Below are 18,281 nucleotides of genomic sequence, written 5' to 3' on the forward strand. Positions count from 1 at the left end.
GGGACAGCACCTTAAAATCACGCCTTTTATTCTGGCAAGCGTATCGGCAACGACATACAAACATGGTGGGCCGTGAGTGCCAGCAATGCTCTCCTTGGAGCCAGAGTGCCCAGCGCACAACAAAGACTGCGGGCATGCGCCAACTCCGAAATAGGCAGCCCACCAAAGAGAAGCACAAGCCTAACACCAGGGGGTCAATAAGACGGATGCAACCGTGGTGCATGCATAGATTATATATATATATATATATATATATATATATATACATATATAGCGAAGGCTAAGACAAAGCATTCATTAGAGGGAAGAGAAGCGTGAAGTTACCTGCTTCCGCTGTAGTCCGGCGGAGTTTGGTACCGAAGAGCTGACGCTTCGCTCCTGGTCAGTGTCGGGACCTGGTAGGTTCTCGCGGCCTCCTGGACCGCCGCCGTGTGCTGCTGCTGCTGCTCTCTGTAGAAGTGCTCGCGATCCGGGGTTTTGTTCACAGGAGCTGCCGCCTGTTTCACTTTGTAGGGATAGTCCGGAGGAGGCCCTCTCAGCTCCGCTCCTTTCCCGGAGGACGGAGAAGGAGAGGGCGAGCTGCTCTTCAGCCCCCTGACGCTGCCCGAGGTAGGTGGGTTCTGCTTGGCTCCGTTTCTCTCCAGCGACAGCATTATCCTCTCACTCATGGAGCGAACGTGGCCCTGCTTAAGTTCTTTAAGAGCTTCGTCTTGATGCGCTTGTCCGCTGTTCGCCCGGCTCACCGTCGGCCTGCCCTCGGTTTTTGACTTGTGATTGGCCACCGCCTCCGCGACCAAAAACCCTGGGCTTACAGGTCCCGGCTGATGACCCCTAAAAAACTGAGACTGAGCTTTTGCCTCTTCGTAGGTTGGCAGCTCCTCGTTATTTTGTTGGGGCTGAGCAGCCCTCAGAGTCTTCTCCATCGCCGCGTTGTCCACCTGATGCTCTTGCCCCTGAGGTTCTTGCCTTGCCGACTGGTTGACCATTTGTGGGTCTTCTTGGGCGAGGTTCTCCGTAGACGAAGCAGTAGTCGCAGCGCCGTTGGCGGGTCCCGCACTCCCGGTAGCCTGGTGCTGGATGGCCAGGAGGTTCATGTTCTCGTTGGGACCTCCATATCTCAGCCGCTCTTGGATCAGTCTCCGCAGCACCGTTCCCGATGAAACATCTTCAGAACCTCGCATTTCCACCTCCGGTATCCTGAGGAGCTCCTGAGGCAGGAAGCTGGGCGGCTGGTCTTCTGCGACACAGAACAAGACACAAAAAGATCAACATAGGGTTTTAGTCCATTCGGACACGTCGGCAACATGCGCGAAACACAGAATCAATCTGAGAAAAGAATGTTTCACAGACGGGAAATCTCCGGAACGTAACGGCGTCTACGAGAATAAATAAATAGACCGATACTCGGACATCGCTGAACACGCGGAGAGGGAGAGATGATACCCGGGCAGGGGTATTCTGGATTACACTGTAGAACAAGGCTGCCTCTTGCTGGTTATAAACAGCAACACTCAGAATGCTCAGCCAGCAAACGGCTTCCCGATGATTTGACGCATGTCCGCAAACATTCGGCTGAGAGTTCTTCTAACACCCCATGCTATTAACGGAAATACACACTGAGAAACCCTGGTGATCTAGAACACCCACCATCGGCTGACTCTGCCTAATGGGAGTTTGTCTGGCACATAAGCATGCAGTAGAAAGCTGTATATTACTATATATATAATATAATATATATATATATATGACCCAAAACAGACGGGGACGGACGGACGGATGGCCAGCACGTGTCATCGCGCAGCAAGCACTGAATGATTTATTATAGAATTCACGCATTTTAGCTCTTTTTTTGCTCCAAGGTTTCGGTTCGCCCGGATCCCAAGGACGCCGCTGTGTGTTCCTTCCAGACTCTCCGGTGCCGACCTCGAGATATTACCCCCAAACAGCGACAATAACAGTCTAAACTCCCCGGTTCAGTGCCAGAGAGTGCCGCGCTTCCAACATACTCCAAGAAGCAAGGCCTCACCTGCAACTAAGGGTTAAATTAAACGTATATCAAAGCGAAGGAGTGTTTTTAGAGTATAAGCAGCCCCCCACCCCCACGCAGGTGCAGAAAGCTGTCCCATTCATTTCAATGACGGCGCTTTGCTGCTGCTTCAATAGGAGAGCTGCACTGCAGCTCTGGCGCTGCAGCTTCTCCTAAAGGTCAGCGCAAAGAAGGCGGCTCTCAGTTACTGTACCGGCTACCGGCCCGCGCTTTGTTTCCAGCAACTCCCGGGTTACTATAAATATCTGTCAAAATATTTCTCCCCCGCGCTCGCCAGGCATCTCGAAAGGAGCAGCAGCCAAGCTGCAGACAGAAGGAGAGAAGGAACCACAGAAGCGATGCTCTCAGAATGGGTCGCTAACATGCAGTATATATATATATAGATCATCCGGGTCTTCTTGGCCGTTTCCCCTTAACGCCCCCGGGCCGTTTCTCATCGTTGTCGATTCGTGAGGGCTGGTGAGAAGCGAGAGAAATTGGTTAGTGCTAGTTCTGCCACGCGCTGCCACCGATCGCGGAGTAAGGAGACGGGAGAGATATTGATTGATTGTCACTCGCTTTTAAGCCAAAACAAATTCCACTGCGGAAATTGTTGGCGCCGTATAAATAAAATAAAATGATCATAATAATATATATAAATCTATATTTCTGCTAAAAGCTGCGATGGTCCTATTTATATTCTTTCACCAAATTCTTAGCTCCTCGAGAAGAGGAGAGGAAAGGGGCTCCAAAAAGGGAGGCAAGAAGGGTATAGTTCAATCCGTGGGGCGATTCAAAGCCCACCAATTTAGCCACGCCTTGTAAAGGGGCATCGTGGAGCAACTGCCTGAAAACCCCTTAGTGAATAAACCCCCAATGTCCACCATTGGTAACCAATCACATTTCACCCTGGGGGGTGCCATTGCTGTCAGTCATGTGATATAGGAGTCACTTCCTACATATACTGTCATTAGTCAGTGTGTCTGGTGGGTGATTAAGACTGAGCAATTCTACTGTTGACCACAGACGTTATGATAAGGAGTCGGGGGGGTCTGTCTGGTAGATTGGGGGTCAGATAACAGAGCGAGAGCCGAAAAAATATCTTATATTATGAAAAAAAACTAGAACGGTTTAAAAACAAAAGAAAAAAAGAAAATTAGCAAAATATTTATAAAAACTGGGTTTTTAATCTGATGGCAGTAATAAAAAGTTCCGCGCTCAGTCCTTCCATGGCTTTACTGTCCCTGTCCGGGCATCAAGCATCACAAAAGAAACTAAGAATGAGACCGAGGAGACCTGCGCTCTGCACTAATCAAAAGACGCCCTCAGGTTACAGACCCCAGCGGCGACTACAGACAGCGGCAGCTCAGGGCAAAGCGGCCCGGAACATAGAAAATCGGGTTTCACGATGTAAAGAGTCGGACGTTAATCCGCCGCCGGTCTCGTCTTAGTTTACGTCTATCCTGACGCGTGTTTACATTCCATCACTGCCAACCTCTGCCATCTCTGCTGGGAGGCTGTTCCGTTTATCCTCTCAGTAAAGGTACTTTACCTACAATCCTCTGACGCTCTAGTTCTAGATCTTGCCCTATTGTTCTAGCTCTCCTCCCGCGCTTCACGTGTTTAGACGTTCCTGTTTATCTCCTTCCATCCCGATCCTTTGTTACTTTTTCCTCCTTCGAGGTGTTTGACTTCAAACTGTAACTTAACTCCTGCCACTGACTTCCTAAACACAATCCCACCGATACCGAGATCCACACGTGCCGAGACACCCGGGATCAGCAGTTCTCTCTGCAGCGAAGGGTTAATTCCTCACTTTCCCCCCACATCCTGTCCCTCCTTCACTTCTCCCTCTCCTCTCCCCTCTTCCTTCCTCTTTCCTACACAAATATACGGCTCAGAAACACCAACCCCCCCATCCAACGCAGCTTCTGGAGAGCAGCCAGCAGGCCTTTATTATTATTATTATATTTTTTTTGGGGGGGTCTGGGAACTGCTGGGAGGGGCATGGAAATTAAGTTAAATTTATAAAAAAAAAGAAAAAAAAATAAGAAAAGAAAAAAAAAAAAAGAAAACGCAGAAAGAAAAGCAGGCTTTGTCTAGAAAGAGCGCAGGACGATGCCACCGATTCACCCGCAGACGGGGCGAAATAAATTCATTAAATACCAACCCCCCTAAAAAAAGAAAAAATAATAATAATAATAAAAATAATAATTAACCCGTTCACTGCCACCAGAACCTTGAACTTCCTCCAGTTATAAAAGATACAATTTTTTATTATTATTATTAATTTATTTTAAGAAAATGGATGAAATTTCAGTTTTTTTGTTGTGAATTTGAGAGGCCGGTCACGCGTCACGCAGCTCCGGATATTATGAGTTATCGATCGAGCGCGTCGGATTCCGCAGCCGCGTGGAAACGATAGTCACAGCTTTTAAAAAGAGGACAGAATTATGGAAATAATTGTATAGAAAGGTGTAAGGGGGGGGCGCTCATCACCAGCATCCAAGGGGTTAAAAAGGAATCTCTTCTCCATTAGTATGTGGCCCCCGCTTTAGACTGCTCTATACCCCCTCCAATAAGTGGGTACTTTAGACTGCTCTATACCCCCCCATTAGTGGGTACTTTAGACTGCTCTATACCCCCCCATTAGTGGGTACTTTAGACTGCTCTATACCCCCCCATTAGTGGGTACTTTAGACTGCTCTATACCCCCCCCATTAGTGGGTACTTTAGACTGCTCTATACCCCCCCATTAGTGGGTACTTTAGACTGCTCTACCCCGCATTAGTGGGTACCTTAGACTGTTCTATATCCCCCCCATTAGTAGAAAAGTACACCAAGCTAATAATCACTGCAAACCTGTGCCATTTTTTCCGCCCCAGCAGCGGTTAGAGCGGCGTCAGATTCCAGATGCTTTGATGTTGTGTATTATAATGCAGCAGACGGGGCCGGAGAATGACCCGGGATCAGAGATATGTAAATGACGCCAGCAATCAATAGCTTTGATATGCATGATAGTGTATACAGATCTACCGACTCAACGATCCCTGCGGTCTGTATGAGGGCATAACCTGCATGCACGGATACCGGGAGATTTACGGCAATTACTGTTAATCACATCCAGTAAATGTAACTTTGTCTATCCCCGCACCCCTAGGATTTAGGGCTGAATACGGAACCCTTCAGTAGGCATTTCTTATATGTTGCAGACATGATGGGGGGGGCTGTAGCTCACATCCAGGCAAATAGGTGCCGGGGGGGGGCACCCGGCATGCTTAATGCATCTATCAGGGTGCCGGGATGGCATTGCTGGCTAAGGGTAGTGAGAGTTGGACTCCACAGAGCTTTGCCTGCAGTAAAGGCTTAGCCCCGGTAAGGTATAGTCCTAGCGGTCTGCGGCATTACCCACACCCGACCCCAGCACGGGGAGGCCCCCTGAGCCTACCTCTCGGACGGGTCCTATGGATAAAGTTTGCAGGCGGAGGGGCTGCAGGGCCCGGGTGGGTGAGGCATGGCTCCCCGTGTCACACGCACGCAGGGTTGTCAGTAGTAGTGGGAGCGGTGCACCGCCTGCAGGGCATGATGTGCAGCGAGAAGCGGCCGCAGCGCGCAGCCCCGTGCGGGAGGAATGAGAGGAATGCGCCAAGCGCTCTACCTACAGGAGCCGCCGGCCGCCTCCCCCGGGTCCTACCGCCGGGATGCACACCGCCTCCCCCGGGTCCTACCGCCGGGACGCACACCGCATCCCCCGGGTCCCAGCGCCTGGCAACAGCCTGCAGGGAGGGAGCTCAGCTCTCCTGGGTCCTGCTGCCCAGCCACTCTTGTACATGCCGCCAAAATATACATTTATATGATTAAATAGCTATATACCACATATATATATATATATATATATATACTGTATGTATATCATAGCAGCCACTGAAATGTGTGATTAACATCTATAGTGAGGCCTATGTTGGAGCTTGATAAATAATCTCAATTAGACGGATTAAATTGACTTTAATTGACTGACTGAAGGATATAGATCGGCCCGACATATAAAAGTCTTTAGTCGAAGCTGAATTGGCCGCCACAGAAAAATACATAAAATCACGCAATCTTTGGGAGCTTTCTGGGGAGGCTAAAATACTTAAATATGGGTCTTTATGTATTTATGCCTCTGACCTCCAGTGGTTATTACAAGCCGGTATATCAATCACCCAACTGACCGCGATCAACGAGAGTCCAAAGCCGAGGTCCCCAAAAATGTAACGTTCGTCATTCACATCGGCAGACCTCGGCGCTCTCGGGCTGACCTGGAGTCTCAGGATGAAGGGCAGATTATCTGGATCTGATGCCTTCGTATTCTTCACCGCTGTGATCACATATGAGACTCCCAATGGGTGCTCTTGCCACCAGGGTGTTATGGCTGATATCCCTACTTGAATGCAGGTGACTCACTTAAGTGTATCTTTAAACAATGACAAGTCGGGGTTTCCATGAGTAACATATTTGGCGAGCCAGTACATAGAAGGGTATTAAAGGGTTAATAGTTGAAGAGTCTCGGGGTCGGCTCATTTAGAAAGTTTTCAGGTATGCAAATTAAGGAGAAGGAGACCGAAGACCTAAGATGCTATGTCGGGAGGGTCTAATGAAGACCACTAGGTTGAAGCGTCGGTACACGCGTTAAATATAATAGTTCATGTATTTTCACGCCTGGCTCATCACGGATGATAAGTATCTGCACTCATGGACACAAGCAGCTTTAGTGTTTTTTGCTGTGTGTTTCATACATTCACACAAACTATATATGGATATGTTTCAGGTGAAGTAGGGATTTCTTTGCAATCGTTCACATTTTTACAAATATTCAGTTTTTTATGAAAATTTTTTTTTTTTTCAAAAATAGGAAAAAATTGGGAATTTAAAAAATATTTTAGCTATGGTTAATGGTACGCCACTAATGTTAATAACCGGAAAAAAAACACAAAAAAATATATTAAAGGGGCCGTCTAATATCCCTGACACGCCCTCTAAAGAAGAATGTACAGTACTTTATAGTACACATCTCCTGCAGGGTATTTATGGGGGGAGGGGCAAATGTATATGGGGGGGGATTCTGCGGAAGGACCACACATGTATTAAAGTAGATATGATGGCTGGAGTGTCCTCTTAGTTTACTCGTCTTGACTTTGTAAAGGTAACACATGCTGGGATTTGCACCTATCTTTGAAGTTTACAGACAGCTTTTTCTAAAAAAAATTATGCAAAACAATCATGAAACATAATTTAAAAGATCTAAAATATATAAATCATAACAAAAGATACGATTCCCCCCAAATCCTTATCTTAGATGTGTGGTTCAACCCACTCCTTATCATAATATATATTAAAAGAAGAAAAAAACTCAAGATGAGCTGACGCTTCACGGTATCAACAAGAGACAAACAACACAAAACGGTGTCGAGAACGATATTCCGAAAACGATCATCCTAAACTACATGAGAACGTTCTTCGCTCCTGTCCGGGAACTTCAGCAACCATGGATTCCAAATTCTAAGATAGGAATCAAATCTTACGGTAGCCTTTTCTTTACACGCAGCTTTAATGCTGCTCTCTACACTAGGCCCCAAAAAGAGTAGCTACCCTGGTGGTTTTTCCACTCCTGGGATCCAGCCAAGTTTCAACAAATAAAATGGGGGATTTTTTAAAAAAAATTTGGCCCTTCTTTTTTTTTTTCATCATAGCCAGATATCGAGAGACAGGTCAGACCTCGAGCATGTGCGCTTAGTGTTTCTTTAATGTATATCCGAGGCCTATTATTGTACCATTCTCAACAGTAGTCTCTCAATTAAAACAGCCAGATGGCCCATAACCCAGTTCCTCCATGCCAAATAAAATATAAGTATGCCGAGCCCGGCACGCGATTTTCCATAGAGACGAGCGTACATATTATCCCGGCCTCTTTAGAGAAAAGCTGTCACATTACAACCTGTGGAAAAAAAAAAAAAAAAAGCAACATCTGTTTTTCCCGTTTGGCCGCCGAGATGGGGCTCGTGTTTAATAATGTGACCTGCTTCTTTCTTGGCCTGCCTGATGACGAGCAAAAGTGGCACGCTGTCCAAATTATTGCATCTGAGCCGATCCAGAGATTAGTTCTCAAGGCTAAAAACAGCTGTCTCTGCTAGAAGAGCATTGGGAACCTCGCTGAGATTTCCATCGAGACGGCTTTTACTTCTCTAACTGTATCTCTCTTAACTCCTTAAAGTGTTCTACAGCAGATGGCTAGCAGATGAACGCTCAACATAATACCCTACATTCAGAAGATCTAGGGCACGTATATACATATATAGCCGGAAAATACCGGAAAATGAGGTGTTTAGAACATGAATGCTAAGTTTGTATGTTGCAATGTGGTTATGTGTGTGTTTTTTGTCGGATTATATGTATTTTTAAACATTTTTTGGTTAATTCACAGAAGAATATTCCCTTTGTTTCAGATTGTTAGAAAGGCACGCGGTGTTTTTGTTTGTCCAAAATTAGATTTGTGCATCCAGAAGTTCATTCATTCGTATCGATGTCCCGAAAACCAAGAAGAACCCCAAGGAAAGAAACAAAAACGAAGCAGAGATCTCAGAATTTTCATATGCATTTTGTAGCTCTTTCACTCTCACTCACTCTTACTCTCTCACACATATGCATAGAAAGCCCCAGAAAGGGAGCACAGAATTGACCCAATCAGGATGTAAATGCTGCCTAATGTTCTTGTTACTGTGGACACCCTGGTGGCTGTATTTGGAACTGCAAGTAAAACACACAAATTTCAGGTAGTTTCCCATTTTTTTTTAACCCCAGCTCCCCAGGGGGGCATTTGCTCCCCTGCCCACTTTGCCAGCCCTCTCCTGGCGCCACCGCTCGCCCTGATATTTACGTATCTATGAGCAAAAGTCAGAAGCTTAGGGAAATGACTGACTCACCGTGATGATCCTCCCAAAATTCCATTGACATTGCAATTGATGTTTCATTATCTATAACAAAGAGGAAAAAACAACCTTTACTTTGATAGGGTAGTCATTGACGATATACTGAGTAATACGGCACGGTGATTCCATTTAAATAATCGTTGTATGGGCAATGTGTCAAGGATTATTATACAGACGTATCTGCGGTCTTTCAGTACATATGATTGCGTGGAAGTTGGACTCTCTAACACATTTGCAACAATTCTGCCACCTGATTTATGGGTTTTTCGGGTACTAGCATTAATGTACCTTTAACTACTGACTATATTAAAGCGCATTGTTTTACCTTCTGGGGCATCCTCTCTTTAGCAGCCAAAATCCCTTTTTCCTCCCCTGATGTCCAACTGTTCTCAAATCTCAAAATGTTTGCTGGAAACTAAGTTGTGTGAATTACAACAATTTAATTTACAATCTAAATTAATAAGTCTGATGTATCCCTATTTCAATGTATCCTAGTTAAAACATTGTTTTCCATTTACTGGATTTGCATTATTTTACATCATTTACATGAAATGTGTCCCCCCCCAAATGTGTCCCCCCATTGTTGTATTCATACTAAGAATACAAATATCGGTGATCATGTTTTTTGAAAAAAGCTCAATTTGTCGGGTAAAACACAATATATCGTTCAGGTCATTATCCACATGGGAAAAAGGAAAATTACCGTTGAACAAAGATATAGTGAAAATACTTCAAAATGCTCAATTGTAAAAAAAACAACAACCCTATTTTCTCTTTTCCATGAAGGAGATGTGTTTGGTTGATACTTGCACTGATTGCACTGATTGGTCAACTGGCAGCCAACTAATGGTGAGAGCTGCAGCTTCTCTCTAAGGCATGTATTTTTCCCTCCCATTCCCCTCCCTGCACTCACAAAGTACTTTATTATGCATTCTTCTTTGGTGTGTCTGCCAGGGATGGTAACCCGTCCCCTCTGGTATCCGTTACTTAGAAAATCTAGGAGATACGTTACTAGTCCCCAAAATACTCCCCTCTTCTAATTATTGAGTTTAGTTGTCCCCAGCCATACCAATGCCTACCAGGTGTATAAAGCAAGCACATAGGAAACACTGGCAGTAGAACAGTTTGTAATAAAGAGTTGGTGACATTATCATAGGATGCCTCCTTCTGCCCTGCGAGATCTGCCCCAATCTACTGAGCCACAAAGCAGTGGACCACCTATACTCACAGACCAGAGCTACTAATTGCTGAAGAGAGTCGCTTTTAAAGATCATCACTGCAGAGTTTCAAACTGCCTCTGGAAGCTACATCAGCACAAGTTCTGTGTGTCAGGGGCTTCATGAAATGCGTTTCCATGGCTGAACAGCTGCACACAAGCCGAAGACCACTATGCCCAATACCAAGCGTTGGATCAAGTGGTGTAAAGCCCACCGACACTGGACTCTGGAGCAGTAGAAACATGTTCTGTGAAGTGATGAATCCCGCTTCACTATCCAAGTCTGATCGGTGAATCTGGGTTTGGCGGATGCCAGGAGAACCCTGGTATGCATAGTGCCTACTGTAAGGTTTGGTGGAGGACGAATAATGGTCTGGGGCTGTTTTTCAGGGGCTTGGACCCCTTAGTAATGTTAATGCTTCAGCATAGCAAGACACTTGGGACAATGCTACGCTTCCAACTTTGTGGGACAAGTTTGGTCCTTTTCTATTCCACCATGACTGAGCCCCAGTGCACAAAGCAAGTTCCATAAAGACATGGTTGGGTGAGTTTGGTGTGGAAGATCTTGACCGGCCGCACAGAGCCCTGACCTCAACCCCATCGAACACCTTTGGGGTGAACTGGAACAGGAACTCCCAAAATCTTGTGGAAAGCATTCCCAGAATAGTGGAGGCTCTTCTGGCCACAAAAAAAGGACAACTCCATATTAATGTCCATGGTTTTGGAATAGGATGCCAACAAGCTCAAATAGTTGTGATGATGAGGTGTCCATGTACTATTGGTTATTGAATCTGTACCTTTTCTGCTTGTTACTAAGCAACAACTCCTCTATTACCCAGTGAATTAACTGTACTTCCTGTTACAGTCCTCAATTATTAAAACAGAGCGGGATACTTTCCTCCAAAAAACGTAGCTATTTGAGTATTTTTTTAACAAGAAATACATGAAAGGGAATTTTAATGAGAGGAGGAATTGAAACCTTCAGTGTAACAAAGTAAATTTCTATCAAACTTCAAAAGGTGATTCTGTTCGTCTGAATAAGGAAGGAATTGGTAATGTAGAAAATGGATTGTTTCTGGATTGTTCGGCCATTTGAAATTGTCGTTCATTACTGGGTTTTGTGTTTTGTGAAATGTGTTGTAAGGAAACTATTTTTTTTAACCAAACAACAATAATCAGCAATTTAACAAAAGGGGAGAGATAACTTAATGGGGAGGAATAGTCATGCTTGGAAGAAGATGTTAAGTATACAAATGTGGGTTTCTAATATATTATTATTATTATTTAGTTAGTTTTTACAGCGCTATTACAGCAGACAACACAAATTTAGGAATAACTTTAACAATAACACACACTAAGAGACAATAGTACATAATGAGAAGAAAACCCTGCTCATGCGAGTTTACACTCTATTAGGAGGGAGAAGGAGAATGAGAGAGAAGGAGAATAAGACAAAAGAAGAATGAGAGAGAAGGAGAATGAGACAGAATGAGAGTGACTGAGAGTCACAGGCAGAGGGCAGTTGCCTTGAGATCTTGGAGGTGTTGGATGGTTTCAAGCACCAAATCCAAGGGTTACAGCATGAAATGAGGGGACCCAGGAGCAGGTCACACTTGTAGTGGGGACACTTGGAAGAGAAAATGTGGGGTTAATGCAGTTTGTCTGATGATGTGTATATATTGTGAGAAGGTCACAACTGCCATACCTTGTCTTGCTCCTGTGTAATGTGGGTTTCCTTGGACGGTCATTCTACTCTTATTGTCCGATATCCATCGGTCATCCATTGTCCTACACAAGTCCCTCAGGGATGCAGCTCCTGCAGAAATGAAACACATTAGGCCGGCTGTCACTATGGTCGGGATCCCAGTGGGAGAAATACATCACATTCTAACACTGCTTGGTCAAAATGCATTTGTTGATTGGAATAAAGAGGAAGTCGGACTTTATTAATGGTTTCTTACTCTACATACTGATGTTTCTATAGAATTAAGATGTGGGCAGTGCAAAATAAAATGCAGTTTGGAGAAAGTATAAGATACAGTAAGAAGAGCCAGGCCCTCTCCACCTAATGTATCGGTTTATCTTAGTCTGTCAATTCTCGTCTTGTCAGACCCCTTGAATATATGGATTGTATTAAGCGCTGCGTAAACTGTTGGCGCTATATAAATAAAAGATAATAATAATAATGTAAAATAATGCAGCCTCCCAGCATATATCCGAGGTTAAGTGCAGAGTTTGAAGGCCCCTGAGGACTGGAGATGTACAATCCTGAATTAGGCAATAAAGGTAAAATATTACTTTACTTGTGAAGTTTATTTAAACATCTCCTTGAAAACTTTAGCGTTTCATTAGTTATGAGATTAAAGGTATAGTAATTTGTGGCCCCTTCTGTTACATTCCACTAAAGAACCGAAGGTAATAATAAAAACTGAAACCTGAGAATACTTTTATAAGAACAAGAAAGACAAATAGAAAGAAAGAAAAAAGGGAAGAAGGACAAATAGAAAGAAAGAAATAAAAAGGAAAGAAGGACAAATAGAAGAAAGAAAGAAAGAAAGAAAGAGAAAAAAGGAAAGAAGGACAAATAGAAAGAAAGGAAGACAACAAGAAAAGAAAGAAAAAGAACTGAGAATCTTCATTAAGGCTGTGTATGGAAAACAAGAGCAGGTAATCCGTTTTTAATGTATACAAAAGTCATTCCATTGTACTGCGCTGCGGAATATGATGGCGATATATAAAACAATAAATACTGGTAATAATAACCCCCCACTTATTTATATCTATGGATCTCTTCTTTGAGCCTTAACACCTTGCTTCCTCCGGCTTCTATCGTTCTAACTAATGATGTGTGACTAATTACTCGGGAAATGGGTAGTCTGAGAAGACATTTTCGAAGCATGAGGTCACAAACTTTTCACAACAATGAAATATTTTTATCGCAAGAAAGCAAAGCTCTGACTCTTTCTTACAGAAACATACAGAAATTAGAATAAAGAAAATAATAAAAATGAACAAGAATGGCTTAGTTATCCTGTCACCCTCCTGCAGTTACGCGACTAGAGTCATCTATATTTACTAGACTTTGATTATACCGTTAAGTAACCCTTTAATGGAGGCTGAGAAGGCATAAGGCAGAGCTTGGCAACACACCTAGAAACCCCCAAATTAGTTAAAATTCTGCTTTTGAAGTTATATCCAATTTACCTTTTACCTCGTAACCGTAACACTGTCGTTTTATTCTTTCTTGAAGCTCATTCAGTTCATTTCTAGTTAACCTATCAGTGCCTGTTTACGTGTCACGTGACATTATAGTGTCCCTGGCAAAAATTATTGAACAGTTTATAAAACTGAATAATTCTTTTCGGGTAGGTTCAAGGCGTTCAGCGTACCACTCGGTATTATGTTTTCTAAACTTAATATATGACTGAAAAAAGTATCTACTGTATATATAATGTTAACATTTTAGTATGGCCGTAAAGTTTACACCGAAGAGATCCAGTTCCTGTTTCCAGTTATAAATCAGGTTACAATGATTTAAAATGAAGCCGAGGGTCAGATACATTCTGGGATCCATCTTCATCTTAGAAGAATAGTCACAGAAGGTGACATTGGTCGGCTAATTCTGCAAGTAGAGTTTTAGCAGGAGTCGTAAAATGATATTTTGGAGTAGAATACTAAAAAAACAGAGCAGGAACGATGCTGAAGCCATGAACACGTTTTAGAAAAGCTGTCTTCAGGGCCAGTTTTAGTGGAAGGCAACTCAGGCAGCTGTCCAGGGCTCCTGGAGCTGTGGAAAATGTCCCCATTGTTTGCAAGTAGGTCTGCCAGGGTCACAACAGGAGCCTCCACAATGCATTGGATGTGCCCAAAAAACTCTGTGTCTTCCTTGGCATTGTGAATGTCAAATATACATGGCGTGAGTGTGTGTGCGGCAACAAAGAGGCCGCTTGTCTGGGTGCTACTTGGTCAAGGAGTGTCTATGGCTGCAACAGGAACCTACAGGAACCAACAGAATCAGTCCCAAGATACCCTCGTCATATTGTATTTGAAGGCACACTCCACCTCTCTGCGTATCAGTGACTTTTAGTATAGTTGGGTCCTCAACCCATGGCTGTTCAATACTTCAAAAGCTTAGTAGTTTGAGAATAAGACCAGATTCCACTTTAAGACCGTACACATGCATTGGACCATATATGGAACCACGTAGGCTTTGAAGACCTCAGAGTCCATCTGAAGAAAGGTCATCTTAAGTCTTGAAAATATATGTGACCTCAGTGGTGACCCTAAAAGATAGGCTGCTGGCATGGATGCCACCATTGGGTTCTTTCTAATGTTTGCAGATAACAGCACGTAGGAAGAGGAACCAGAAACATACCGTAGTAGCGAGCGATTGTACACAGATATTAGAGTAGGATAATGGGCTAATTATCTAGAGACAAAAACTCAACCGCATTTAGTGTTACCGTTTAATTGACTTTTAACTAAACCGCCGTATAAACTGTTGGGATTTAACGTATAAAGTAAGTAAGGGAGGAATACTAGATGTTTCTGTTCCCCCGACACGGTCTGATTTTTCAGTAATGAACGTGATATAACACACTGCGCTGACCCCCCCCCGGGAACTGTGAAATAAACACTAGAATTAAAGGCGTGAATTCCCTTTTCTTATAACCGCACATCTGCAGGCAGGTCAGGACACGTTGCCGATTTTTTTGGGTTAATGCACTTGAACGTGTTTTTAGAAGAAGAAGCAGAACAAAAATAAACAAAAGAGGTGCCTGTGAGCCGCGAGCGAGACTTCAAAGCGCTTGCCTAATGCACTCAGCGGGAATATTTCAATAACTACAGCCGAGAGCAGTGTTTTTAGGGAATAAATTGCTAAAAGAGGGTTTCATTTTCTAAATCATTGCGTCTGATAAGTGCGTTTTGATTGAGAGAGAATCGCCTGCCGCGTGCCGCGTGCTGTAACAAAGCGTATGTTAAAGGCACACTCCCGACATCACACGCACCTTAATGCCACCAAAACCCAACCGGGATCAGAACTAGACTCTTCGTGTTCGTTTTCGTATTTGCCCGAATACGAATGCACAAGTCTAATCACAGAACCCTGTTCCTGGGCCACTTGATTTGGCCCTTTGGCCTCCAAAACTCAAGCCTTGTACTTCCCTAAACTGGCTCCAGGACACTGAAAGGTGATTTGCACCATAAGCCGGTTTGCCTACAATACATGGACATGGACTTTTCTGGTGGAAAGTGGGGCAAAAGTTAGTTTTATCGAAGGTGCGGGGTGCAGGCAGAATTACGAGGCGTTTTCTTGGAATTCTCTGGGAAAGGTAGTGTCCCTTCTTGTAGACATCCATAAATCCGTGGCTTGCATTGTGTCACAGTCCAAGTTTTAAGGGTGGTGGCATGTACCCTTCTTCTCATGGACGCTCTCCTCACATGAAAACCCATGTGGAGTTCAGGGTATGGGAACTTATGGAAAACAAGTCTAAGAAGAAGATAATTCTTGATTACTTTTAGCAATTATAAGATCGGTGTGCAAGTCAAACCCAGCTTTTATCTCCTGGGTTCCTCAGACACCATTCCAGGAGCACAACAACATTGACATGATTTTATTAACTCCAGGAAAAATCAATTAATATAATAATAATAATAATAAGGCTACATGTCTAACCTGTGGGTTATATTCAGAGCTGCTAAGCGGTCTCCCTCCCCATTTTATGGGATGCCAGTGCAAAAACAGCATTAATGGTTCCTGCATATGCACCCACTCGGACTTGGTATACTACGTGCGCCATGCCCCCCGAGGCCATTAACAGGGCCCACTCTTGTAGCCCGGTTCAGGCAGAATCGTAAGCCAATGTGGACATTGGGGTATGAGGGGTACAGAGCCAATGGACCACCAGGGCACGGCCACTGATGCCCTTCCACTTTTTAAACCTTGATCTTTTTATAATAAGCAATTTCCATAGTTCCTAAACTGTATGCTACTGAAGCATATTTAACTTGGGTGCTGCCCTAGGCCTGATCCAGAGCAAGACCCCCAGCCGCCCCTTCTTCGGCTGCCTTTCTTACTGCGGCGCACCGTGATATGACATCATTTCCTGCGCTCTGTTTCTTAAAGGTACACAGCGCATTCCGGTCCATTCTATGGCGGCCCTGCATAGTGTAGACTGGCGGGTTGAGGAGATCAGAGCGGCACAGTGGAGAGGGAATGATAGCCCTCCTGGCCACGTTTCTGGACCTGCCGTCCTGGGCTAGAAAATTCACTGATGATAGTGTTCATACTCATCAACATGGCCGCACTGGTGATGGTCAGACGGTCCTGGCACTTTTACTCTAGCGGCTGCCAGGTGACATCAGTGCGGCCGGTGGCTGGATGCGCATGGGCAATGGATTTTGTGCGTGTAATTTCCCATCACGGAACAACAAAATTGTATAGTTGCTTTTACATAAAACATATCATGGTTCAAAAACCAGCCGACGAATCACTAAAATGTTAAAATGCATTTTATTCTATGCATTATTCATGGGTTTTCAAATTAAACCAGCACTTATACATCACTTATCATTACAAAAAAAAACTGTAGTAGATGCATGGAAGAATCTCCCAGTATAGCAGTCCAGAGTGATTCTTCAGCAAATCTCTATATTACTCACAAAACAACAATAAAATGATAAAAACAAGTACAGTTAATGTGCAATCCTTGGCAAGCTTTGTTTAAAGCGTAAAGCATTGCTCACTGCTCTGGCATGCGAAAGGTTAAACCGAAATACATTTAAAAAGTCTATTTTCAATAATCCTTTTAATCACGATAATTAAAACATAGAATTTAAATTTTCCAAGCACAGCCTGCATTCCAAAGCATGACAAGAGGTGATATGTGTTCCGGTTTATCATACCCGGTAGACAGACACTACTCCTATGACTGCCATCCGCCATTTACATTCAACTCAAATCCATCAAAATATTCCTCAAATAATCTAACAGGCATTACATACATTTATTTATTATATATATATATATATATAGCGCCAGCAGACTGTGTAGTGCTGTTACAATAGGAGATAACGTACATTACAGAACGAGTAGAGGGCCCTGTGCCGTGAGCTTACAATCTATTGCTATTGACCCAACATTATTGTGTATAATGACATGTAAAATGCTTTCAAAACTATTTAAAATAAAGCTATGACATTAACCCCTCGTTGCCAACAGACTAGATTCAGAAGCCATATGCTTATCCCATGAGTGTTTAAGTTCTGTCTGTTTTAGCCTCTACCGCTTGTAATGGGAGGCTGTTCCACTTATCTACTACCCTCTCAGTAAAGTGAGTAGTCATGGAGTAGTGTCTGGAATCCAGTTGCGTCCAATTCCCTTGAGTTTAGACGGAGGATCATCGGATTTGTAGTTCAACCTCAACTGGAGCGCAACCTGCTGGCTACCCTGGTTTAAGACTGAACTCCTTAACTCTTTGAGTGCCAAAAGCAAAATTGTAGCAGATGATATAGAATTAAGATGTATCGAAAAACCTTGATGTATCAGACCCAGTTCTATATCAGAAAGAAGAACACATTAAGCCGCAACAAAAGCCGTCTGTAGCGCAGTAACCATTTCCCCCTCTGACTGCACAGTTATTATTATTATTATTATTATTTTTAATTTACCTTTTCAATGGCTTGTCCTGAAAATCTGCTGATTACAGAATGAGGTCAGTGAGTCTCGCAGATCCGAGCCGAATACCCGGCCGCTGGGCTGGATGAAGGCATTGTGAGACTGCTGATGACTCTCTGGAAAATATGCACCCGTTGCCTGGGCTTGCATGCGCTAAATATGTAAGATCTGGAATAAGCTGATTGCTATGATTTTGAATAGAGTCCCCGTCGTGCTCAAACATGCTATCAGCTCCGTCGCTGCCAAAAAGTCTTACTTGCTTCCACTTTGCTTGTTTTTAGAGGGATATCCAGTATCCTGCTAGGAATGCTGTTCCCAGAGCAGGAAAAACCCTAGGGGTATATACACCATGGTGGAGCTCTCTCTTAACTATACATTATGAAGGGCCAACAA

General features: G+C 43.8%; 1 protein-coding gene across 2 annotated transcripts in view; it reads right to left on the reverse strand.

Annotated features, from left to right (window-relative positions):
* Window positions 1-18,006, reverse strand: part of AMOTL1 (angiomotin like 1) — a 32,053-nt gene extending 14,047 nt beyond the window's left edge. The window contains exons 1-4 of one of the 2 annotated variants that reach the window (XM_053456528.1): window positions 17,882-18,006; window positions 11,916-12,026; window positions 8,989-9,039; window positions 325-1,237 (exon numbers count right to left, since the gene is read on the reverse strand). In XM_053456528.1, coding sequence (XP_053312503.1) covers window positions 325-1,237; window positions 8,989-9,039; window positions 11,916-11,994 — 1,043 coding nt within the window. In that variant the 5' untranslated portion in view covers window positions 11,995-12,026; window positions 17,882-18,006. Of the gene's footprint in view, window positions 1-324; window positions 1,238-5,474; window positions 5,661-8,988; window positions 9,040-11,915; window positions 12,027-17,881 lie in introns of those variants that run through there. The other variant, XM_053456530.1, reaches the window with a different exon arrangement.
* Between the last annotated feature and the right edge of the window lie 275 nt (window positions 18,007-18,281).

This window comes from Spea bombifrons, chromosome 2, assembly GCF_027358695.1.
Source record: "Spea bombifrons isolate aSpeBom1 chromosome 2, aSpeBom1.2.pri, whole genome shotgun sequence".
Lineage (NCBI taxonomy): Eukaryota > Metazoa > Chordata > Amphibia > Anura > Pelobatidae > Spea > Spea bombifrons.